This window comes from Phocoena sinus, chromosome X (assembly GCF_008692025.1).
Source record: "Phocoena sinus isolate mPhoSin1 chromosome X, mPhoSin1.pri, whole genome shotgun sequence".
NCBI classification, from domain to species: Eukaryota; Metazoa; Chordata; class Mammalia; order Artiodactyla; family Phocoenidae; genus Phocoena; species Phocoena sinus.
The window spans coordinates 26,160,950-26,187,671 of record NC_045784.1 but is presented as its reverse complement, the minus strand read 5'-3'; the positions used below and the strand labels follow the sequence as shown (position 1 = coordinate 26,187,671).

The 26,722-nt window shown below is 37.4% G+C and overlaps 1 protein-coding gene across 1 annotated transcript in view; it reads right to left on the bottom strand.

The window, feature by feature from the left end:
• The window catches only part of IL1RAPL1 (interleukin 1 receptor accessory protein like 1), a 1,361,040-nt gene that overhangs the window by 36,438 nt on the left and 1,297,880 nt on the right, over positions 1-26,722 (bottom strand). Inside the window, exons 8-9 of the mRNA XM_032620953.1 lie at positions 9,070-9,193; positions 6,248-6,393 (exon numbers count right to left, since the gene is read on the bottom strand). Coding sequence (XP_032476844.1) covers positions 6,248-6,393; positions 9,070-9,193 — 270 coding nt within the window. The remainder of the gene's footprint in view (positions 1-6,247; positions 6,394-9,069; positions 9,194-26,722) is intronic.

Sequence of the window (26,722 nt, the reverse complement as noted above, 5' to 3'; positions counted from 1 at the left end):
CTTGGCTTCCTCACCTCAGGGGCATTTAAAGTTCAATCTGGAGATTCCTTACTGAACTTTAACCATCCCATACATCACATTTATGTGATGATGTACAAGTTAAAGATATAAGAGAGAAGTACAAGTTAAAGATCTTTATTAAGAATTTAACATTTAGTTAGGAAAACAAACAAAATAAAGGACTTCCAATGACTATGCCCATATATAAATTAAATACTAAGAGCTCTGGCCCACATGATTAACAGGAATGATAAAAACTGAAGGGCTTATCATTCTTGGCTCTCAATATGGGTGTTGTCCTGGATCATTCCCTTGTTACTTATTAATTGAGAAATAAGCTAATCATCAGCTAAGAGTGGTCCTTTTCTTTCCTAACAAAGATGCTGCTTGGATATTCCAATTCACACTTAGGAAAACAATAACCAAAAGGACTGAAAGGCAAAACTATGCTACGTAACAAATATCCATGCTGTAGCTGATCAAGAAAAACTGGGATCAACAGACCTTTGAAAAGATATTCCACTGTTGAGGCAAAAATAACTTGGAGTTAACCTCACTTAAATCATATATTCTATATCTGAGGAAACAGCTCAAAAGTTTAGTTTTCATGCCTGTAATTTTGGTGGCAGTCAAATAATCTTGTTGCAATGTTCATATCAAGAAACTCAAAGGTACAAAATCACTAGTACCAGACAATTTGTGCTCTTGGCATTCATAATAGCCTCCAACGTGGTTTTTATTTATTTGTTTTGGTGTTAGTTGCCAAGAAAAAAAAAAGAATTGAGGTCAGATTAAATGTCTTACATTACTGAGGAGCAGAGAAGCAAGAAAAATGTTACAGGCTAGAATAAAACTTTGACTTCAAAATGTCAGACCTTATCCAAAGAGAGAATTTGTTAAACCTGATGGCTCTGATTTGGAGATGCTGCAGCAACATAACTAAAGTTCTTTAATATTTTGGCATTGCACAAGCAAAGAAGAGGGACAGAATACACCCTCCGAAAATATGCCTCTTTGATATAAACATTATTTAAGGCTGATTATTTTTAAGAGACAGCAGACACAGGAGAAGCTCTAAAAACCGAGTAGAAGTTACTCTTTGTAAGAGATATTTACATTTATAAAAGAAATCCTCATTTGTAAAGGTGTTTCCCTTGCTGTACCAGGGAGAGGATGACTCTGAATCTCCAGAAACTCATCAGTGGAGAAGGCAGAGAATTAAATCTGCAGAACAACCATGCCGATGGTTACTGTGCTTTTCCGGGCCACCTCCCTGCTCCCCAACACCTTGTTTTGTCTTTAGCTGGAGATGGTAATTAAGGTGCTGGCTTGGGCCACTTCAGGGAGTTACTCAGCTTTCCTGGGTTTCTCCCATGTATACAGGAGGAATATATGCTATTAAATTTATGTTTGTTTTTCTCCTGTTAATCTATCTTTTATTACACGGTGTGTCTCAGCCAAGAACCTAGAAAGGTAGAGGGAAAATGATTTTTCCTCCCCCACAGTAACGACTCAGTAAAAGTGACTCTTCTGTGGATGTCTACTCAGTTTTTAATGGGTCATGGTCTTTTTAGGGAGATGCAGCCATAAAGAGATGTAGGAGGTTTTGATGTCTGGGCAAAGTTTGGCTTTTCCATATTCTGAAATCAATGGTCGAAGGTGTCAAAGGATGAGCCCCAAGAGAGAGCTTTAAACAGTTCTATAGTCTTACTGTATCTCTCAGCAAATAAATGCACTAGGTAAATACCAACAAGGATAGGGGCACATAGTACAAAAATGATTCATTATAAGAAGGGATAAGGACTCCACTGGGTCTAAATTCATCTGGCTTTAAAACAATGCGTCATAAATGATGTGCATGTTAATTACATTACTAAAGATATTCCGAGGACTAGGGAGTTTATAGAGCAAGTCTAATTCCCATTGATTACACTCTTTGGAGGGAGAGAGGGAGGGAGGGAGAGAGAGAGACTGCACATGCAACAATTAAAATGTGTTTGAGGGGGAATAGAGAAAAACTAGATATTTATCATTATTAACTAGTGCTAGTCTCTGAGGTAGATACTTTGCCAGTCCCCAAACTACTTCATGGTGAATGAAGTGCCATAATATTGTAATCGATATATCTAAACATAACCATTTACAACAGGACTGTTAATGAACATTCCCTTAATGTGACAGTTTCAAAGCCAAACATTCCCTAGAAGCACAATTCTATCAATACATTAGAAGTGCTTAATATCAATGTAATTTAAAAAGCAGATGATGGCATTTCAAATTATATTGGTTCTTATTTCCTGTTCATTTAATTTTATGAGTGCCAGACACATAGTAGGTTCTTAACAATTATCATTAAATGCATGAATAAATAAATGAAGATCTCCTTTCGGACAGCACATTCGAACTAAAGTAAATCTGTTATAAAGAAAAATACAGAATCAATGGAACAAAATTGCTGGAGCTACAGCTGACCATTTTAATGAACGATAAATTAGATTTCAGGGAGTTTTTAATGGAACACATTATTGCTGCATCCTAAATTAGCCAGAACATCATGTAGTTGGAGTAGAAAAATCATGTAATAGCTGCTAACGTTTACTAGGTGACAAATATGTGTCAGACATTGTGATACATATTGATATATATTCATTTATTAAATCCTCATAGCTACTCTACATGGAAGGTACTATTATTATTCTCCTTTTACACAAGAGGAATTTGAGGCTCACAGAGAATAAGGGATTTGTCCAAGATAGCATAGCTAGTAAGCAGAGAGTAGGTTTCATACAGACAGCCTTGCTCCAGAGTCCAAACCCTTAAACATTGAACTACTTTGCTCCAGACAGTAAACATGTCCACGCTGTGAGGTCATCCAGAATTAGAGTATGGACGAAAAACTCAGCGGATGAGTAAGAAATTTAGGACTGCCTGATCGGTGCAAGAGGGGCTAGCCCAGAGGCCAGAGCGCAATGCTGCTGAGTATCCATCTGGAGAATTGTTTGTGTTAGAGAAATGGAAAACATAAAAATGAAAGGAAAATAAAAGGTCGGGGTTTTGGAGGGAAACTGAAGGTCAGTGTTTGATGTGTGGTCGAATCGGGTAGCAGCAATTAGGAATCTAAGCAAAGACATCTGGGTAAAAGATTCAGAGACATATATGGAATTCAATTCAATAGGCAATGGTGGAGACAAGAAATAGTGAATGTTGGTCTACTCTTTGCTTTGGTTCTTTTTGGAACAAGGATCTAACCCTCAAGCTTGTCAGGCCAGGGACTAGAGTGAGGAATAAGGGGCAGGGTAGTCATACACTAATATGGCCCCATGGCCCTTTGTCTCTGTTTCACTGTATAACCTAGTTCTCTGTATAGCATGTGACATGATCCTAACTGTCCAAGTACCTTCCCTGGCTGCAGGAATCAACAACTCTGAATATTCCCAAGCAAGGATTTTCCTTTTCTTTTTTTAAAAATGTATTTATTTTAATTTTGGCTGCGTTGGGTCTTCGTTGCTGCACGCGGGCTTTCTCTAGCTGAAGTGAGTGGGGGCTACTCTTCGTTGTGGTGCACGGGCTTCTCACTGCGGCGGCTTCTCTTGTTGCAGAGCACAGGCTCTAGGCGTGTGGGCTTCAGTAGTTGTGGCACGGGGGCTCAGTAGTTGTGGCATGGGGGCTCAGTAGTTGTGGCTTGCGGGCTCCAGAGCGCAGGCTCAGCAGCTCAGTAGTTGTGGTGCACGGGCTTAGTTGCTCCGCGGCATGTGGGATCTTCCTGGGCCAGGTCTCAAACCCATGTGCCCTGCATTAGCAGGTGGATTCTTAACCGCTGCGCCACCAGGGAAGCCCCTCAAGCAATACAGTAACGCATCTGGTCATTACATAATTGCTAGCATGACAGCAATTTAACTCTTTCAGGGACCCTATGATCAAAGACCCAAACTATCAGCTCACATGTGCTGTGTCTTGACCTTCTGAACCTTTCAGGGCTGGGGAACTTGCAGTTATGCCATCTGTTAACTAGAGTCCTTTGTTTTTCCCCGTAGATGGTTGGGGTAGACCATTCCACACTGCTGTCATTGTGAATTGATGACTTATTTGCTGCAGCTCCCTTAAAAGGAAGGTGAACACTAACTTTAAGAGGGACTCTTGGAGAACATGACCTTGAAGAACTCTTTTTGGCTTCTTAATGCTTTTATTTTATTAAGAATAAAATGCTGTTGGCATAAATACATCTTTGAAGAACACTGTGGAAGATCTAAGTATTCAAGAGTGCTCTAACATTGTCCACTACTTTCTTCTTCATTTTTGGGGAATTAGACAGTATTGGAAAAGTTTTTTCAAACAATTTCCTTGATTCCTCAGTTATTTATTTTTGTAGTACTGGAAGCTTCTGTAGCTATGGGCAACTTAACCTTAGGCCACACATGCTAAAAATAGCGTGGGGCTGTGTGCCCCTTCCTGGCTGTGTGCCTGGCTGCTAGAAGAGAGTTTGAATAATTGTATCCTCCTTGGAAACAACCCAGCTTCCGTACTTTAACTGTCACTCCTACTTTGTCCTAAAAAGAAATATATGTTGCTCAAGAGAGTAACCAGAATGGTGCAAGTATTTTATCCACATAAAAGAAGAATGAATAAAAGGAACTAAAGAAGTTGAATCTAGGGAAATGAAGGCCCAGAAGGATTATGGTGACGGTCCTCAAACTTTTGAAGGGCTACTTTGGGGAAGAGAGATTGAAAGTGGGGTCAAGGAGTAGACAGACAGTGAAATAGGAATGCTTTCTAATAGTTAGGTTTTTCCAAAGATAGAATTGGCTTCCTTGAGGAGGAATGTGATCCAGTATAAGCTGACCGATCGATCACTGAGGAAGATGTTATGGAGTAGTTCAATTACACATTTAAATTGCTTCCAACAGTGAGAAGCTATTTCTGTCCTTTTATATGTATAATATTTCTACCCTAAATCCCTTCATTGACTGAATATATGTGTTAAGCTAGAGAAACAAACAATCATATTGCTTACTAACTGCTGCTTACCTTTTCCCTCTGTTAACATCCCCCCAAAAGTAAAGTATTTTAATATTATAGTCACCTTGACAACAGAAGTGCCTGTTTTAATAGCTTTCAGTAACATTATTCAAAGAGAATCTATTGTCCACTAAAGTGAGGGGAACAGTCTTCGGCATTCTCTTTCTTTTCCAACCTCAAAGAGTTTAGGATTAAACATGTGCTTTGAAATTAAAATCACTGTGAATCTGCTGAGTAAGAGAACATCCAGAAAGTTTTCACTTAGCATAATGTAGAAAAAATATATTTTTCTCTGCGATGTACATGAAAAGTTTCACCAACTAAAAGGCATGGCTCAAATTTTACAATCTTCTATAATTTCAAACAATTCAATATCTATTTATATATATTTTATCCTTGTGTGTAAGGTGTTGGGGTTGCTGTGGCATCAGATTTAGTGAATTGCTATTCATGAATAATAATTGACAAATGATTCACTAGCGAATTATTATTAATCATGGGAGGATATTACACATGTGAAACTTATCCAAGGCAGAAAAAAAGTCAAAAAGAACTACAGTGGGGAATCCATTGGACATAATTCTTACACTCAAGGAACAACCTTCCAATAAGGAGCACAATCTTTGACTTAAAACTGTCCTGGTTATTTTTAATTGGTTTGCCTATTTCTAATAATAAAGAGTAGCATCTAACTAAATATTTCCTGTGTACAGGCTCCATGCCAAGCTCTTCACATTTACTGTCTTCTTTCATCCTTAAAACACACTGAAGAGTTGATATTATTATTTTCCCCATTCCATATTATCAGAAAACTGAAGCTTAAGGAAGTTAGATATCATTCCTAAGGTTATATAGTTGGTATTAAAACAGAGCAAGGGGGACTTCCCTGGTGGTCCAGTGGTGAAGACTCCCCGCTTCCACTGCAGGGGGAATGGGTTCAATCCCTGGTGGGTTTGATCCCTGGTTCAAGAACTAAGATCCCGCATACCATGAGGCGCGGCCAAAACAAACAAACCAACAAAAAAACAAAGCAAGGAATCTGAGTTTGACTCTAGTGTATGAGCTAGTCACCTATCTGCTGTGTTACATGTTTTGATGGCCCTAATGCTAATGTAATTATTTTATTTAGAATAAATTTACATAAAAACAATTAAAAAACTTTTTGCTTCCCAATTACTTCCCTTCCATTAAAGGTTAAGTCAACCACTCAAGCTTAGAAGGTTACACTCACCCCGTTTGTGAAGGAGAACACTGGCATGCCGACGTCCATTTCCATTTTCAACATAACAGGAGTAATTTCCCAAGTCACCTTCTTCTACAGAGTCCACAATTAATGAGATGGAAACTTCCTGTTCCCCAAGATGCTCCTTGAGGATTCTAAAATATAAAGCGAAACGAAACAAAAAACCCCACACAAACATACACATACATGAAAAAGAAAAACATTTAGATGAATCTGAATCTGATGTGAAAAAACCTACAGCATCTGTGCTTCAAATTTGGTCATGGATTAATGCTATCTTAATTAAATTATATCATGCCCTTTTCTTCTTCACTTCTAATAAGGAAGCTTGTCTTTGTAGATGCTAATTAAGTTGCAGTTAATTATCTCTCTTAGCAGGACAATCACACTATCATAATAAAGAGGTGAGAGAGACCTTGAAGAAAAGTTTACAAATTGCTTTCCCTTTAAGAAGAAATATGATGTAAGGGTGAGATAAGAAATTCTAATGTCTTCGGCTGGAGGACTAATTATCTACCAGGTTAATTAAAAAAATTAAAAGGAAGAATAGAAAATTTCTGAGCTATTTTGACATTTCAATTGAAACCTCTAGCCTATTTTTTTTAATGGTGCAAATCAATTCCTATTTTAAAGGAAACATGAAATTACAAAACTGTAGACTAAATGTTTGATGAAGTGTTTAATTCTGACATTTAAAATTAATGGTAAACGCTCACTAATCTCAGTGTCAAGGATTTTAGCAATCTTTTTAGAACAAATGGAAAACTTCAAAGTAAGCCTCCCTTTCCTTGCTCACAAAGTTTCCACCTCTACCCTCCCACCTGCTTGGTAACTCATCTCTGCACAATACTTCCTAATGCAGAATTAAAGAAAAATACCTTTCTAGAACATTCCCTGAGCACCCACAACAGGAGAGAGGGGAAAAGCTAGGAGGTTTATTATCATTCTTTAACCTTAGCATTTCAGAGTGTATGGGTATGAGATAATAGTGAAGTTTTGAACATGAGAAATAGCAGAGGAACATTTTAGTACATACTGGAGAATTGCTCATTTGGGCATTTCAGAACCCAACTGCAGTGCAATATTCTTGTGTATTTGTTGCCAGGAAGAAAATTCCAGTAGAAATAATCTTATATGACAGTTCTATAGGTTTTTATTTTCTATTGAAAACCTTTTTCTCTTATACCTTTCATCAAGTTTTAAAACTCCTCACATTTAAGAAGAAGAATTTAGTTTAAATGCTCATCTATACCCAGAAGAGGTGATATTTAGATGGGAGAATGTTTACAATTGATCAGTATTTTGATTCACTTATAGCTTATTTATTAATGTATTTGCCAATTTACATTATGATTAAAGATGACTATCTGTGTATAAGCCTACTTTGGGTCATAATTGAATACCTCAATATTTAAAAGTAAATGAACAAATACATTAATTATTTTTTTAAAAAAGCAAGAGGCTTAAGCATGATGCCCTCAAAATCGACTGTATTTTAATTATTCACTATTATTCCCACTATATTAATGTTTAGACCTTAAAGTCGGACTAAAAGAGGTGATAAAAACATTTTTTGTATGCTTTATCATTCCTATCGAGTGCTTTATAGTCAACATGATGCCTGAAATATGTAAAAACATATAAAAGGAAGTTAGAAAGATTGTGTTTGGTTGAACCCTAGAAACCTGTTAATATCTTCTCTCAACAATTAAGAAAAAGAGCTTTTATAAACCGAAGGCAGAATATCACATTTTCCATGCTTTTTTTTTAAACATCTTTATTGGAGTATAATTGCTTTACAATGAATGGTGTGTTAGTTTCTGCTTTGTAACAAAGTGAATCAGCTATACATATACATATGTTCCCATAACTCCTCCCTCTTGCGTCTCCCTCCCACCCTCCCTATCCCACCCCTCTAGGTGGTCACAAAACACCAAGCTGATCTCCCTGTGCTATATGGCTGCTTCCCACTAGCTATCGGTTTTACATTTGGTAGTGTATATATGTCCATGCCACTCTCTCACTTCGTCCCAGCTTACCCTCCCCACTCCCCGTATCCTCAAGTCCATTCTCTACGTCTGCGTCTTTATTCCTGTCCTGCCCCTAGGTTCTTCAGAACCTTTTTTTTTTTAGATTCCATATATATGTGTTAGCATACAGTATTTGTTTTTCTCTTTCTGACTTACTTCACTCTGTATGACAGTTTCTAGGTCCATCCACCTCACTACAAATAACTCAATTTCGTTTCCCTCTATGGCTGAGTAATATTCCATTGTATATATGTGTCACATCTTCCTTATCCATTCATCTGTCAATGGACACTTAGGTTGCTTCCATGTCCTGGCTATTGTAAATAGAGCTGCAGTGAACATTGTGGTACATGACTCTTTTTGAATTATGGTTTTCTCAGGGTATATGCCCAGTAGTGGGACTGCTGGGTCATATGGTAGTTCTATTTGCAGTTTTTTTAAGGAACCCCCATACTGTTCTACATAGTGGCTGTATCATCTGATCTCAGACATTTTCCATATTTGATGCTATTTTGGTCTCTCTCACACTCAGTTTATTCTTTAGTGAAAAACTCCTTTTTAATTCTCTTAAATTCTTTGCAAATGGCACTCCTGTTTGACAATTTCATAGTCACTCTCGCAAGACTATTTTGCCTCTTTGCCACTAAATGTTGCAATATTTTTATTATAATAGTAAAACACTCCCCCAAACCCCTTCTTTTCTTTTAGTTCACTTTCTATTCACTAAGAGAACAAAAGTTAATCTTGATTGTATAAGTTAAAAGACAAAAATTACTTTACCTAATGTCACTTTCCCAAACTCGATTTTCATCCAGATCTTCAATAAACTTCTCTCCTTTCATCCAGTATATTAAAGGACTGACATCTCCACTGTACCCAAAGAAAGCTCTGCAGGTTAGATTAGCTGAATCGCCTGTTGAGAGAAGTGATGAAAATGTGTTATAAAACTGTTTGTACACTCTTATTTTAGGCAAAGTGGCAGGTAACATTTTAATCACTTCATTGTTTTAATGAAACATCTTTCTAAAGTCACATTTTTCAGATGTTTTCTATCTTTGTCAAATTCATGTGGGCTTTTGACAGCTTGTTTAGCAGAAAGTGAATTACTTATAAGATTTTGAAGAACACTGGTTGGTTATTTCATAGAAGGTTCTTCCATTTAAGTTTGCCTGATATTTCCACATGATTAAATTGAGGTTATGAATTATTGGGAATGGTACCATGGAGGTGACGTGCCCTTCTCAAAGCATGATATCAGACAGTACATAATGTTGATAATATAAGATTTTATAAAGCAGGTAGAAGATGTTTCTCAGTCCTGAATGTGGAAAACAGAAAGAGAACAAAATCTTTTCATGGGAAAGATATGAAATTGTAAAATGCAGGATCCCCTAAAAATGTTATTAAAATATTTGTACTACATGAGGAATAGTATTTTAATTAAGGAAACCAACACACACTCAGGTAAAAAAGCGCATTAAAATACAAATGAACAACTCCTGAGAATAAATATTTGGGATGTTTATAAGATGTAAAATCAATAATACTACTGTGGAGATGAGTTTCTTCCAATATGCTACTCAAGAGAGACCACTATAATGGTGAATACAGATTGGTTGATTACTTAATAAGGTAAGTGGAGGTCCCTGACTAAAAAGTGGAAGCGAATTTAATGCCTGCAGAAAACAAGGCGTATTTCTGGACAGGTGATGTGATTTTGCAAACACCTGGTTTCCCCAAGCCTCAGGCGGCATTAGAGAACTGAAATACACCAGCACCGTTATAGTTTTAAGGTCTTGCTGTCTCCAAGTAGAGCTAGAAAATGCGGGGTGGGATAGAGACCTGTGGAGACCTACTCCAGCTTAGACTGGAGCAGGGGAACTCACAAGGATGAGGACTACATGAAGGGCTGAAAACTAGGCTCCAGGGATACCTTTATAGGCATCTGAAGTAAGGAAACTTTCTTCATAAGTTCCTGAGAATATTCTAGAGGACTCTGACAACTCTGACTTTAAGGTGAAGAGAACGAGGTTCCTAAAGACTGCAAGCCTCACAGCTAAACTATGAGTTAATAGTGCACACCTCGTGAAACAGGGCTTACAAGTGATTCTACAATATGAACCCAGAGCAAAGCACAATGCAGTTACAGATGCATTCTTTCTAAGTCCTGGTATGGGTCAACCTATATGTAAAATTTATTCTCCAAGTTCCACAACAAGAAAATTTTTATTGGATAAAATTTGTATTATTATTTTACTTATGTCCACTGTGTAAGAATAGCTCATAACTAAGTTCTTGCTGTTCTAATATTTCTAAGGTGCATGATATAGCCTTTCCTTTTATGTTATGCTTGTTTATGTCTGAATGTTCTCCAACTAAGTGATTCCTTATGGACTTTGATTCTATATACAATAACCGTTATTAGTGACCAGATAAGTCAAGTCCAGAAAATGTCTACAAACTTTTAAGAGGCAAAATGCAGCTTTTTTTTTTTTTCTTGCTGTACGCGGGCCTATCACTGCTGCGGCCTCTCCTGCTGTGGAGCACGGGCTCCGGACGCGCAGGCTCAGCGGCCATGGCTCACGGGCCCAGCCGCTCCGCTGCATGTGGGATCTTTCCAGACCGGGGCACGAATCAGTGTCCCCTGCATCGGCAGGCAGACTCTCAACAACTGCGCCACCAGGGAAGCCCAAATGCAGCTTTAAATAGGTTCCTTTACTATTAATTTTGTTTCTTTAAAATTTATCCTTCTTTCATCTTTTTTTTAAATACAGCAGGTTCTTATTAGTCATCAATTTTATACACATCAGTGTATACATGTCAATCCCAATTGCCCAATTCAGCACACCACCATCCCCACACCCCCGTGTCTTTCCCCCCTTAGTGTCCATACGTTTGTTCTCTACATCTGTGTCTCAACTTCTGCCCTTTAAACCGGTTCATCTGTACCATTTTTTTAGGTTCCACATACATGCATTAATATACGATATTTGTTTTTCTCTTTGTGACATACTTCACTCTGTATGACAGTCTCTAGATCCTAGGGACAGATGATGCACTTCCACTCAATAAGGATAGATAGAGATTCATAAGCACAACCAGGAAAATTAGGAAAATATAATTAGCAAATTTTGGTTAGAAAGTTAATTAGGCAATTAGGAAACAGGAATTAGGAAAATAAAAATAATATGACTGTGTCTGTAACTCAGGCTGATGAAGCGGGACATGCCAGTTACATAACAGGCTTTTAGCATCTGAGTTTTATGAGTACTCCATCCATGATCTATTTCACATTCTCATGTTTTTTAACGTTATATTCTTTGCTTTAAATTCTCCTCATTTCCACCTAGTAAACTACTCCTCATCCATTAAGTCCCAACTCAAATAGCACCTCTTCACTCCGTCTTTTCTCCTCTCTAGTCCTTGGAACGTATCTGTACTTTATCATAATATATTCCTCACAATAGTTGGTTTGTTTGCATGTCTAGTCCAGCAACTAGGATATTCGCTCCCCAAAGGCAGAAATTACATCTGTAACTACCTTTGTATATTACTAGACCCATTACAGCGTGTTGAATATATTAGCAACTCAATAAATAATTTCAAATTAATAACCTGCTTAATATCTCTTGTACTTGCATTTTTCCTTGATTTCTTTTTTCAAAGCTTCATTAATTAAAGGTTACATGTCTCCAGCCTATCTCAACAGGCCAAGTCTATCTTGTAAACTAGTCTTCAACATTCAGAGCCTCCTCATTCAGGCGTTAATTCTCTTGCGGGTCGGAGCTGGCTCACACCAGCCTGTTAAGAATCAGCTATTACATTTTTCAGAAATTCTTTAAGCAGGTTGTTAAACATAGTCATTATTAAAAGTTAAATTATAGAAACTTATAATTAAATATACTATATTAAAAACTAAGGTAAAAAATACCCCAAACTCTAACTCTCCTATTTATTTTTCCATATTCTTCTTCTGTGGTATTGGTATGGCAGAAATACCACATAATAGTGTATTACTGCACATCTCTTCCCAAATGCACAGTAAGTGAGATTATGTTAGTAGCCAGCAATCAGCCATGGTGAGAGTATTTACCCCACGAATTGCCAAATGCTACAAATCAGGCTATGATTTACTGTTTTGCTGATTGTCTGTACTTAAGACAATATGGAGAAAATGTTAATAATGCAGATTAAACTTCAAAGTGTCATGTCTATAGCTGTTACACTGGTAACACTGCAAACATAAAAAAATTCCTCTGGCATCCAAAAATTATCATCTAATTCAGCAAAGGATTTGCTTACATCACTGATGAACAAATGAAGTTCTGACATACATCTCCAATGTTTCACTCTTATTTTCCAATATAAATGAAAATATCAACCACCTATATGGTGGTGAAATTCTCAGAATGACACTGGGAGAGCCAATTGTTAAACATTTACCAGCACACCACTTTCTATTTTCATACCTCTTTTGAGGTATATTTCACATATCCTCAATTCACCCACTTAAAATGTACAATTCAATGGTTTTCAGTATATTCTCAGAACTGTGAAATCAGCAGCACAATCAATGTATATGAGACTTTCATCACCCCAGTAAGAAATCCTGAACCAACTAGCAGTCACTAGTCAGTTCCTCCCAAACCCCTGGGCCTTGGCAATCACTCACCTACTTCTACTTTCTGTCTCTACGGACTTGCCTATTCTGGATATCTCATATAAATGAAATCATACAGTATGTGGCTTTTTGTTTTTGCCTTCTTTTGATTAGCTTAATGTTTTCAAGGTTCATCCATGTCACAGTATATATCAATACTTCATTCCTCTTTATGGCTAAATAATATTTCATTGTATGGATATACCACATTTTGTGTATCCATTTATCAATTGATGCACATTTGGGTTGTCTCCACTCTTTGACTATCATGAATAAAGCTGCTTTGAACACTCGTACAAATTTTTGTGTGGACATATGCTTTCATTTCTCTTGGTTATATGTCTAGGAATGGAACTGCTGTGTTATAATTCTATGCTTAAATGTTTGAAGAATTGCCAAACTGTGTTCCAAAGTGGCTGCACCATTTTACGTTCTCACCAGGAATGTATGAGAGTTTTAATTTCTCCACATGCTTGCCAACACTTGTTACCTGTCTTTTTGATTATAGCCATTCTAGTGAATGTGAAGTAGTACTTTTGTGGTTCTTACTATTAATATTAAACCAAAAATTTATTATTACATATAATTATTTTATTAATAACCAGTGTTGTTCAAAATTATAAAAACACTATCAAGATAAAAGGGCTTTTATTAGACCACAGAATGTAATTATCAACATCACACCTAAAATGCTTATTTCCCCACTTTTGTGCTATAGGCCCTGTGATGTATTTATAATTTTAGTTGAGACTTTATAGGAAATGAATAAACTATTGAAGGCTTATGCTTTTAAAGAAAAATGATATAAATGCTCAGAAACTGTACCAGACTTAACTCCAGGCAATGTGTTATCAGAACTGAATTATGACCTGGAAACAAAAATTAATTTCACATAATACAACAAAAAAAATTGGGATTTATTAAAGAGTTAAATATTATTATAAAATGTATATACTATCTAGGAGAAAATATATTATTTTATAAATCTGTAGAGGAAAAAAACTCTTTTCTTAGAATTAGAGCCTAGAAGTAACAAGAAAGTTCACGACTGACAGATTTAAATATATAATTAGAAAAGCTTCAGTAGAACAGAAAATAATAAAGACAATTAAGACAATAGTGAATGATCACAATTTTTTCTTTATTGTGTTTGTTGTCTAATGTGTATCTGAGTATGCTTTCAATTAAAAAGGAAAAACAATAAAAGGATGCAGCATAGTGCCTAGAAAAATCATTAATAGATTATTCCAGATATTCAACTTTAAAATAATCATAGCCAGATTTTTGGTTTTGGCTGCACCATGTGGCATACAGGATCTTAGTTCCCTGACCGGGGATGGAACCCGTGTCCCCTGCAGTGGAAGCACGGAGTCCTAACCAATAGACTGCCAGGGAAGTCCCCATAGCCAGATTTTGATAGCAACTAGAGGAAAGGTTATTAGTATTGCAACTCCTCATGCTACCATTAACCTTGTTTCTTCTAGCAAATTTCCACTAACTTTCAGGCCAGAGTTTATTTTATACACTCATATGTTCTACAATATCATTTAGTTTAGATGAATATGGCTCCAGATATTATATTTTTTTCTTTACTGAAGCCAGTGAGTCTCGAACTTACTGTCAAAAAAACTTACTCCCACTCTCCCAAAAGCAGATGTTGACTCAGCAAGTGTATAGGGTTCCAGGGATTTTCATTTTTAACAAGCACTCCCAGGTGATTTTCATGCAAGTGGTTACAGTTAACTGTCTGGAACAATTTCTTTTTACCTTGAACTCTGTTTAAATTGGAGTTGGGGCTGAGAAAAGCAACAAGATTGAAAAACATTCCGTCAGGGCTTTTAAGCAGGAAGCAAGGACCGGGAGTCTAGGAAAGAGGGTTCCTAATAATGACAGTGGTGGTTAGAGAAGTTGCTGGCATAGACAAGAAGTAGACTGTACAACTGGGTCACTGATGAGCCAATCTAAGCTATAGAAATATACTAGGTTTCCAAAGGAATGTAGGAAAAACATTTGTGTTTCTGTGGCAAACTACTCATTTTTCTATTGCACACCATTCTGAGTTATCAGATTTTAGCCCTTTCCTGTCTTTGAGTGATTTTTCAACTCTTTGTAGGTAACTGATATGTAAATTCTCTCCTGTCTGGTAGCCATTCGACTTAATTCCCTATCCGCTCCCCTAGCCTTGCTTGCTCCTCACCCCGGGGAAAAATCAATTTTGTCTCTACTTGGAATTTATCTCAGCATTCCTTTCTTCTGTTTAATATACTATTTTGACTTTACCTTTGAATCGGTCATAACACCTGCCTGTTCCCTTCATATGATATGAGCAAAAAATCTTTAACGTGTGTTCATTTTAATATCTGTATGAAAGTCGTGATGATACATTTTTCTGAACATTATCTGTTAACAGAAATACAATGCTAGCCTTACTGCTTATTATTACCATTCAAATAAGCCACACACATGATATTCATACATACACGTTATGTCTCTGACATGTGTTCGACTACTCAAGGATTTAAGAACACTCTCCTTATTCCTCTTTCTTTTTTTCCAATAGAAGAATCAGCAATACAATTTTATCTTTACTCTATTTAAGTCCAAACTATTTGACTTGTTATCAAGAGAAACTATCCATCTTTTCTATCTTTTGCTCTCTAATTTGCTGTAACATGCAATTTCTGATAAGGCAAGCCTAGCATGTGATTTAGAGAGTCAAGCACCAAAGCTCTCCCTTATCCCCTTCCATTTATATATTGAAAAAAGTCTCCTCTAGTGTGACCTCTGATACCCAAGTGATAACGTTAATACTATTTACTATACATAACCAGAAATACAGGAAATTAGCATTAGAATTCCACAGGTTACAGAAAAGAGTCACATTAATTTCCCCCTCAATTTTGTTTCTTTGTTTTCCTTCAAATAATAACAGAAAAATTTAAGCTATGGCCTGGGGAGCCACACACATCAAATATATGTCAGCCAGGGCTGGAGTCCTGAAGATAATGGTATTCTTGCTGTATCAAGTTGATATCTGTAAAAGCTTCAGTAAATTGCACTAAATGCTTCTGCTGCCTTTTTGGCCGAAAGGTGCACTGTCAGCTCAATCCTACCAAGTTCCGAAGGAAGCACTCTAAAATTGATCATAAAAAATCATTTGTTATCTAAAATGAGAACAATGCTTGTCATACGGCAGGCTTTCAAGTAGGCCACAATGTGAGGGGGCCTTAGAGGAAAAATAATGCATTTTCTCTTCAACCAGCAGATTCCAATCGGCAGTAGGGACACTTGCTATTTAGTGTAACCTTCTAACTAGGTATCATTTGGCCATTTCTAAATCTGCTGAGAGCAGAGATTCTCTCTCCACTAGAGGACACTCTCTAACTTATTGAAAAAAAAAAGTTTTCTTTTCAATTAAAAGGAAATTTCTTCCCTAATTAAAAAGCATCGGCATCCAGAGATCTTACTAGTTAGAATGAGGAAATAGTGAGCATTTCGTTCTTAAACAAGATGTTGAATAGTAGGGGGTTTTAATTTCATTTGCACCATTAATCATGGGTATTGAAATTACCTTACGATCACGGTAAAAATAAATGTTTTGCCAAAGACTCTCCATTTAAGATAAAAGCAAAGTGGTTTACAAAACATATTTCTCTTTTGTCATTAGTTAAACTGAATGGCTCCTCTTCCAGAAGACTTTATTCTGAAATGAAGAATCTCTCTCTGTGTCTCTCAGTCTCTCTGTGTGTCTCTGTGTCTCTGTCTCTGTCTCTCTCTCTCTCACACACACACACACACACACACACACACACAGAGAGAGAGAGAGAGAAAGTTCCCTTGCAACTTGCTCAAGACATTTTACCCAAATAAGTATTAGGACCTATGGCACGTAATAGTTGCCAGTAACTAACCACACAGAGTTCTTTGAAAATCAGAGATTTATCTAAGGATCCCAAAAGAAAGGAAAGAAATGGAAGGGATAGGTTATATTAAGCTCATAGTTGAGGTTGTTATTCCTGCAGGATGTAACAACGTCTGCTCAAATTTCAAGGGAACAAAATCACAGAAAAACAAGACATGCACTTTAAAATTTGCTAACCATAATTCAGCTCTAGTGTCAGATTTCCTTATGAAAATGTATTTTGTACTATCTTACAGCATATTTCTGTAGATTTTAAGAACAAACCAACTTATTTGCCTGGCCAGCAGATTGCAAGGGGATTTAAGTAACCACAAATAACCTGGAGTTAAATGAGTTAATGTACATCCACAGTACCCATGGTGAATGAGTGCTCACAAATTGTTACCAATTATTACTATTACTAGTGTTACTATTACGATGGGACTTAAACTTTTCTATAAGTGATGACTTGTAGTTCATGTATCAAGTTAGGCCAAATTATGCCCTTCAGGAACCTGAGGGCCGCATACTGGAATCTGAATGAATTATTGGGTATATTTCCTACACCTATCAGAGGAAGGAAGGCAGTGGCACAGCCCCTCCAGAATGGAGAGGAAATCTCATGCGTTTGAAAGGAAAGGGTGTACAAAATAGGAATATCATTACTGCATTGTTTTTAGATAGTTCAAAGATTCTTGTAAGGACTCAAATGGTAGCTCTTGATGGCTGCCTTCTAGATGCATGATCCATAAGTTTCTGGCAGTATAGAGGAGCAAAACTTGCCATCCCAAAATGTCTTTTTGGCATATGGATTATTCCAAGCTGAAAACAATCAAGGCCCAAAAGACTCAACAAGAAACTCTGACTATCCCCCCAACTGCCTAAAAGAATTTAGATAGAGATCCTGTTCCTGGAATAGAGCTATCACCAGAGCTATCTGCAAAGAATATGGGCTACGAGTGGTGGGGGAGATTTTAGGCAGAACCTAAAGATAAGAGTCCACTCTGTGTCCCATTGTCTCTGCCTGGCCCAGAAAACATTTGTTTACAAAGCCTTTGCTTTTCCATCTCCATATGAATTGCCTTCCCTTTCAAGTCCCAAACCAGTATCCCCAACATCCTCTTTTGTCTTTAGCTGAAGATGGTATTTAAGGTGAGGGTTTTGTCCATTTTGGCGAGTTACTCATTTGCTTGGGTCTCTCTCGTGTATACATGTCATTATACTTTTGTTTGATTTTCTCCTGTTAATTTGTCTCACGTCAATTTAATTCTTAGACCAGCCAGAAGAACCTAGAAGAGTAGAAGATAATTTCTTCCTCCCTGAAAGCATCTAGAACAATTAATGGACACCAAGCTGAAGAGGGGGGCTCATCAGGGATCACTAAACATCTGGTGCCACCTGATGACCTCACCCCTGGGAGGTGTGATGTTGCACCTGTGTGTTGAGAAAATGGGTATTAGCTAAAAGAAGTAGGAAACTGATAACTGCTCAGTGGAAAACGTTTAACTGCCAGGGAATGGATTTGCTTACAAATGTTATTCAGAAACTTTTGGTGATGATGGAGAGGAAGTAGGACGATTTGGGGGGATTGTTTTTTTTGCGGCACGCGGGCCTCTCACTGTTGTGGCATCTCCCGTTGCGGAGCACAGGCTCCGGACGCACAGGCTCAGCGGCCATGGCTCATGGGCCCAGCCGCTCCGCGGCATGTGGGATCTTCCCGGATCGGGGCACGAACCCATGTCCCCTGAATCGGCAGGCGAACTCTCAACCACTGCGCCACCAGGGCAGCCCTCGCGGGGGATATTTTTTATTGAGTTAAAATACACATAAAATTCACCATCCTAGCCATTTTTAAATGTACAGGGAAGTAGGGTCACTTTTGCCCATCAGTTGAAAAAGAGGATGGAAAAAAAGATTTGTGGTTTGCTTTCTGCCAAAGACATCAGAACTGCTTATCATTTTATTCATTTCTAAAACTGTTTTGAGTCATCCACAAGTAGATTTTTTTTGGGCGTAATGCGCAAATTTTTAGTTTTTTGTTGCAGAGGACTTACTAATCTCAAATTTCTGTGATTGCATCTTTCTTTTTTTAAATAAATAAATTTATTTATTTATTTATTTTTGGCTGCACTGGGTCTTCATTGCTACACGCGGGCTTTCTCTAGTTGCGGCGAGCGGGGGCTACTCTTCGTTGCGGTGCGCGGGCTTCTTATCGTGGTGGCTTCTCTTGTTGCAGAGCATGGGCTCTAGGTGCATGGGCTTCAGTAGGTGTGGCACGCGGGTTCAACAGTTGTGGCTTGCAGGCTCTAGAGTGCAGGCTCAGTAGTTGTGGCTTGCAGGCTTAGTTGCTCCGAGCCATGTGGGATTTTCCCGGACCAGAGCTCAAACCCGTGTCCCCTGCATTGGCAGGCGGATTCTTAACCCCTGCTCCACCAGGGAAGCCCTCTGTGATTGCATCTTGATAAGACATCTCCTTTATTTTTGCTCCATTAATTACACAGCCACTGTACTAAATCCCTCATTGATTCTTTTAACTCTCATGGTGCTTTCTCATCCTTCTGGAGTCTCACATTTTTAAAGCAAATTATTCCATTTTCAGCCTCCAAGTATATTTAAATCATCCATTAACATACATAGAGAAAGCAGTTATCTGTGGCCAGTGATCAGCAAATTCTTTAGAACACAGTATCAAAAGCAATTGAAGCAAGAAAGAGACAGAGGGAGATGAAAACTAGGAATAGGAAAAGGAGGAATGAAAGGGAAAGAAAAACGAAAGGAGGAGGAAAGGAAGGGATATTAGTGGACGTGGTGAAGGGTACTGAAATGTTCACAACAGCTTATCAAGTGTAAGTGTTACATTTAGGTTGCCATGCTCCTGAGTTGACTGTCCTGATAACGGCTTCATCTTTTTTGTGCTTAATCTGTCATCTCCAAACCCTGGCTGATACCTATTGAGGTAAAGACCAATAAATGCCTCCCAGTGTCTATTATCCTTTTTTTTAGTTGGGTACATGGCTACCTAGCTACAGACTATATTTCCTAGGCTCCTTTGCAGGTAGATATGGCCAAATGACAGAGATCAGGCCAGTGGGATGCGTGAAGAAGTGATGTCTACAATTTCCCATTCATCTCCTTTATGATGATGCCTCATCCCTGGACTTTCTTTTTCCCTTTCCTGTAGGCTGGAAAGCAGATGGGTCAGTGAACTTGCTTCTGTCATATATATGAAGACAAAATAGTAGAGCAATAAGATGTAAGGGACCTGGATCCCTGAATGACATAATGAAACAGAATCGTCCACCAGTCTGGACTTCCCTGTACTTGTCTATTTGATGAGAGAAATACACATCTAATTTACTGAAGACATTGTATTTCGGGTTACTTTTGTTATCCAACCAGTACCTCTAGAAAGTATTTTTTTCATCTTGTCGCCCAGGTTGCAGTATGGCAGAATAAAATTCATGACACTGTACCAACTAATTTGATCTACTTATTGATGTAGACAAGAACCACATTTATCTCTTGCTAATCCTCTAATAATTTCCCACAATATCTATATACAAAGCGCAGAAACAGAAAACTACAAATGCTCTCTCTGAGAAGGAAAATATGACATTAAGAATGAGTCTCCTTTTAAGAAAGGATTTAGCTTTAACTGGAGGAAAACTATAAGGAATTTACTTAGGGGTAATACAGTCAATAGCACCTGTTCTATTTTTGTTTGTTTGTTTGTTCTGGCCGCACTGCACGGCAGTAGAAGCACGGAGTCTTAACCACCGGACCACCAGGAAAGTCCCAATAGCACCTGTTCTAAAGCACACATAGTACCTTGTGACTTAAAAAGGGTGTTTTGTCTTGTTGCTTTTTAAATGAACTGGCTGCACTAAAATAAAAGGTCCAATTCCAATTACATTTGGCTATATCTGCATTTTAATGAACCCCCCCTAAGTTTCCTAACACTCAGGGTCTTAAGAGATAATCTGGATATTCATAAAGCTTGCTTTTCTTATCTTTTAAAAAATATAAACCATAATCCTTAGGTTTATGTGGCTTTCAAGGTTAATGAAACATTCTTCAGGAGGTTTTATAAGCTTATAAAACATGGCTAATGTAGGACATAATGACAGCTCATGAATGATGTTTATTATTTAAAATGTAAATGAACATTCAGTGAACTCACTATTTTGTGTTTTCTTCACTCCTGCCTACAAGGGCTTTTGTTGGTCAGCATTACATTAAAAGTACTCAGTGTGGGACTTCCCTGGTGGTCCAGTGGCTAAGACTCCGTGCTCCCGATGCAGGGAGCCTGGGTTCGATCCCTGGTCAGGGAACTAGATCCCACATGCTGCAACTAAGAGTTTGCATGCCGCAACTAAGACCCGGCACAGCCAAATAAATACATAAATTAAAAAAAAAAAAGTACTCAGTGTAACTGCTGGTGTTTCATATAGTGCTTTCCTCTGCTTGTCTCTCCTCCACAGTGGCTTAGTAAAACGCTTCTGACAGATTCTGAGCCTAAAATATACCACGAAGTTTGGTTTTTTGGTCCACATTTCATAGAAGGAAAAATGATAGCAGTTTGAACAACTGAAGTTCAAAACGGGAGGGAATTTTCTGTGCTGAGTTAATCAGGAAAAGTTTCAGAAGTTGATAGCATTCATAGATATTTTCAATACTTAAAAAAAAATTCACTGTTATTTTCATTTCCAGTCTACGAAAGAGCTATTTCTTTCAGTTCTTTTCATTCTTGAAAAAGACATGTTATTTCTCTTTGGAACCTGTATCTCCCTTCTCAGTCTATTCTACTATTGGTGTCTTTAATATCAATTGAAAGTAACCCTGCTATTCTAACTTTCATGCCTCTTTCCTGATCATAGAACCTTAGGTTCAAGGAGACATTTTCTCCCCCATGCTTAAAAGTACTTTTATTGTCTCTAAACCTGCAATGTCTTGAGAAGCTACGACATTACTCTTAATTTTTTCCTTCCTTTTGGGGTTCCCAATCTCACTTTCTAGAACTCAATTCTCTCTCATGGTGTTATCTTTACTCCTGGCCCATAAACTAAACCAACACCTTATTAAAACTCACACACATATCCCAACACCAGACAGACTGGTTGCTTTTCTGTGAGCTACTGGGAGGTTTTCCACATGATTTTTAATCACAACTGCCTTATGCAAGGCTTGTGAGACACCAATCTAGAAGGTTTATAACGTCAAGATGTCTTCAATAAAAAACACTGTAAAGTACCATCTGAGATGTGTCAGCAACTAACAAAGGTTATCGCTTGAGAATATTTTTACAGCTTTCTTACCTAAAGAAGGTATATGATTTTCTGAATTCTATCTTTGTGCCTATCACTATTATTCTGTGATTTTTAATTTATGTTCTAATATTAGCAACTCTCTAGGTGGAAAGTTATAGAAGTATTTAAAATAACTGAATCTTCTTGTCTTTAGGAAAATGACCACTTGTGTCATTCCATAAAGATGATCCACATATTTCTGGACTCATTCACATGACTGGTGCTCTATCTGTAGCTATATTAATAAGTTTGATTTTTTTCCCCTAACACTTGAATCTCATAGAGAATGCCCTTTAGTACACCTAATCGATATAGGTAAAATGTGGCAATTACTTCTACATCTTCTCCAGGAAACCCTGGCTACTTTTACACAGCCTAAGATAGAGGAAGAATAAAGCCATCTGTTCATATCTGGATGATGTTTTATAACAGATTAATTCCTTGGTGTTAGCTGTTGGGATACCCTGTGTTGAAAAGTTAATGGCAAGTTTTGCTGATAGGATGTGCCTTCTGAATCAAACACCATCTTGACTTAGTGAAAATACTCATTGATCTGACTAACTTGATCAATCTGATATTTTAATTTACCATGACCATGCCCATCACATAGTAAAAAATATAATTATAGCAAAAATTAAGAAAAAATTAATATAGCTATTAAACCTAACCAGATTCTTGTGAGCAGAACTGCAATGCTAAAACATTATTTAATTAGCACTTTTTTCTACCACTATTTAGTCAAAAGATATGCTCCTTAACTTTCTCATCTGAAGTAAGAGAGAGACTCTTAAGGTTCTGCAGATGAAGATTTAAAGCACTTTTGACACATCTTGGTTACTTCTTTCTTGTCTTCTTTGTCTTTATTTTCCCAAATTTATACAATGTAAAAATAATGCTTTTATAATTGAGGAAAAAATAAATAATAGCATTAAAATGTCATCATATATTCTACTGCAAGGTGTCACAGCGGATCAGGCACCATCTTCCTCCCCTACCTCTTTTCTCCAATAGCCTCCAGTCATAGAAGGCTCTGCGAGAAACAACTCTCCCTCAGTCAAGATCAGCTCTGTGACTCTAAGTATGCTAAGAAAAGTGCAGTTGTAAAGACTACAGATTAGTGATACTCCTTGGAATCACAGCATTAACATAAGTATTAGAGGAGACATCTTTCTCATCCATAGTTAGGGACTGTGGGTTTTTCCCATACAAATAAAATTTTTAAATCAGCATTGTTGAAAGTGTGTTTATTTTTAGACTTGCCCTCCCCTTTTCATCAACATCTTACTCCAGGAACAGGGGTTTGGTACAGTATGAATGAAACCTTTCCACTTACAGTTTTTTCCCAACAATAAATAAGGTTATACCTTGTAGCAATACTTGCTCTTTTTGGAGAGACAAAGAAGAGGTGTGAACAGTATTTATGCTTTCTCCTTTATTTAAGCCAACGCTGTCACTCCCATTTGTTCAAATACTCTCTTAAAATTTTCAGAGAGCATTCCATTTTCACTATAATAATCGAGACTATTCATCTTAGAAAAACAGTGCCTGAAAAAAGGTGGAAAGTTGTCCGTCAACAGAGGAATGGATAAAGATGATGTTGTATATATATACAATGGAATATTACTCAGCCATAAAAAAGAGTGAAATAATGCCATTTGCAGCAACATGGATGGACCCAGACATTGTGATACTGAGTGAAGTAAGTCAGACAGAGAAAGACAAATATCATATGATATCACTTATACGTGGAATCTAAAAAAAGGCTACAGATGAACTTACCTACAAAACAGAAATCGAGTTACAGACATAGAAAATAAACTTATGGTTACCAGGGGGTAAGGGGGGGAAGGGATAAATTGGAAGATTGGGATTGACACATACACACTGCTATATATAAAATCAATAACTAATAAGGACCTACTGTATAACACAGGGAACTCTACTCAATACTCTGTAATCACCTATATGGGAAAAGAATCTAAAAAAGAGTGGATATATGTATATGTATAACTGATATACTTTGCCATACACCTGAAACTAACACCACATTGTAAGTCAACTATACCTCGATAAAAGTTTTTTAAAAAGTGGAAAGTGGACACACTTCCTTTCAATATTAGGAATGGCTGTTTGGGATGGGAGAAAGTAGAGAGGTAAATTGAGTATTTGTATAGATACATGTGAGCAGTGCCCTTGGAACAGTTGTGAAGATAAACAAGCTGATTTTTTTTATCCCACCCTCTGATGTCTACATTACTTCCTTCACTTATCCTCTCAGTGCCAGTACGTTCACGAAGCACAATGATTACCAGACACCTTAACCCTAGCGCCTACCACGGCTTGCCATCTTTGAGACTGCACATTGTGATAGCTTTGTAATATACTGACTTGACTAGGCTGAACTTCATTTCCCAGAATTCCATTTTCTTGTATGTGTCCAGTTAGGGTAGGCTACAAGAGAGATTCTCTCACACTAGTGCAAGGATGGAAAAGAGGTAGCAGCCATTTGGGGGTATGAGTGTGTGTGTCTGTGTGTGTGTGTACTTTTTTACTGATATGCTCACTTCACTGACATGGAGTAGCAGTTGTGCCTGAAATTTCTCTTCTCTCCTGGATCTTCTGCCAGTGTCTCCGACTCCTGGACCAGTGGTGTGTGTTTAGCTCTATGATAAAGGGCGCTGGATCATTCTTTTTGGTAAGGTCAAAGGCAACGAGAACTTGACATGGGTTTCAGTCCATCTTAGTGGAGTTCAAGCCTGCTCATGCTCTCCCCACCTGACTGCAAGTCCAGCTCGTGCTCATTGGCTTCTATCTCACTCATTATCTTCCCTTACTGACTTCCTGCCTGGGAACTTCAGACTTCAGCATTAGATGCAGAGATAGCCATGTGAAGGCTGCTTAGCTAACATTCATAATTGTGTAAACCAATTCCCTGCAAATAAATAAATTTATATGTATAAATATATGTGTGTATACGTATTTTATGTTGGCTGTTTCTCCATTTAACCCTCTTCTCACACTATTTTGCATACATGGATGGGTTCATATATATCAATGACCTTAATGTCTTTACCACCCACATTTTACTGATTTCCAAATCTAAGTCTTTGGCTCGAACTTTTCTCTTGCATGAACATCTCCCACATGCATCTCACACTCAACATGTCAGCAATTAAACTTCCCATCTTTCTCCCCCAATTGCTCATTCTTCTGACTTCCCTATTTTGGTGAACATTACCTAACACGCATTAGGCATTCAATAAATCCTTATTGGAAAGTTAAAGAATAAATAAACATGCTCAGAAAAGAGATTTCTCCACTATTAAATGCTGAGAGTGAATAATAGCAGCCTAATGCACACAACTAGCTCTTACTCAAATTAGGTAAAAGGGACATTTCAATGAACAAGACTCAGCCTAATAACCTCTAAGTTTTTTCCTCCAAGTTAGCTGTATTTTTTGCTTTTTGGTTTACAGTTAATTTAAAGAACTGATGAAAGATAGAGTCCCTGCCCCCACCATGAAAATATTTACTGTGTTTACAGTTTTAAGGCCCACTGAAATTCATTCACAGACCCAAGAATCCTGGGTTAAGAATCTGTGATCTGGTTAAAATACGATGCTAGAAAATGTTAATTTATATGTGAGCTATAATTTCACAGGAAGGTGTTATGGGATTCGTGCTGCTTTCAGTTATCTTTTTTTGTCCATTTGAGTTAATAGAAATGAAAACCTACAGTTGTTTGTCAAAACAAACATGATTGTCCTACTGGGAATTTGAAAAGCAATAACTAAAATATTGATGATTTATCTGATGACAGTAAAGTAGCAAAAGGTATAAACAAAGTAAGCTATTCTGTTTAAGATATTAAGATATCATTTGTGAGGTTTTATTGTCATAGTATTTAGATGGAATTTAATAAATCCATTTAAAAATTGCTTTTATGTGCTAAAAAAGTGAAAACCTGTTATTCTATATTAAAAACAGTGGTCATATCAAATGAATTTTCAACCATTCTTTCTCCAGTTTACCATCTTTTGGGAAAGACAAAATGAATTTTTTTAAAAAAGCTACTTCCCTCAGAATGTGCTTATTCTGAAAACAAAATGCAGTTCCATAATGGAGAATAATGTAAAATAAAAGACAAATATAATGAAATAATGAAATATTATCACAGTAGTTAGAAATACATATTTGAGACAAGAAATTTGACAGTAAACTCATTGTGATTACAGTTTCCCCTATGTTCCAGAGTAGGTAGGGCAATTGGGAGAGTATTCACAACCTCTTTTTAAATATTTATTTATTTGGCTTCCCCGGGTCTTATTTGCGGCACGAAGATCCCAACGAAGTGGGATCTTCGTTGCCGCGTGTGGGATCTTTAGTTGCAACATGCAGGATCTTTAGTTGTGGCATGCGATCTCTTAGTTGTGGCATGTGGGATCTAGTTCCCTGACCAGGGATTGAACCCGGGCCCCCTGCATTGGGAGAGCAGAGTCTTAGCCACTGGACCACCAGGGAAGTCCCCACAACCTCTTTTTTTAAATGTCTGTCCGTCAACAAGTT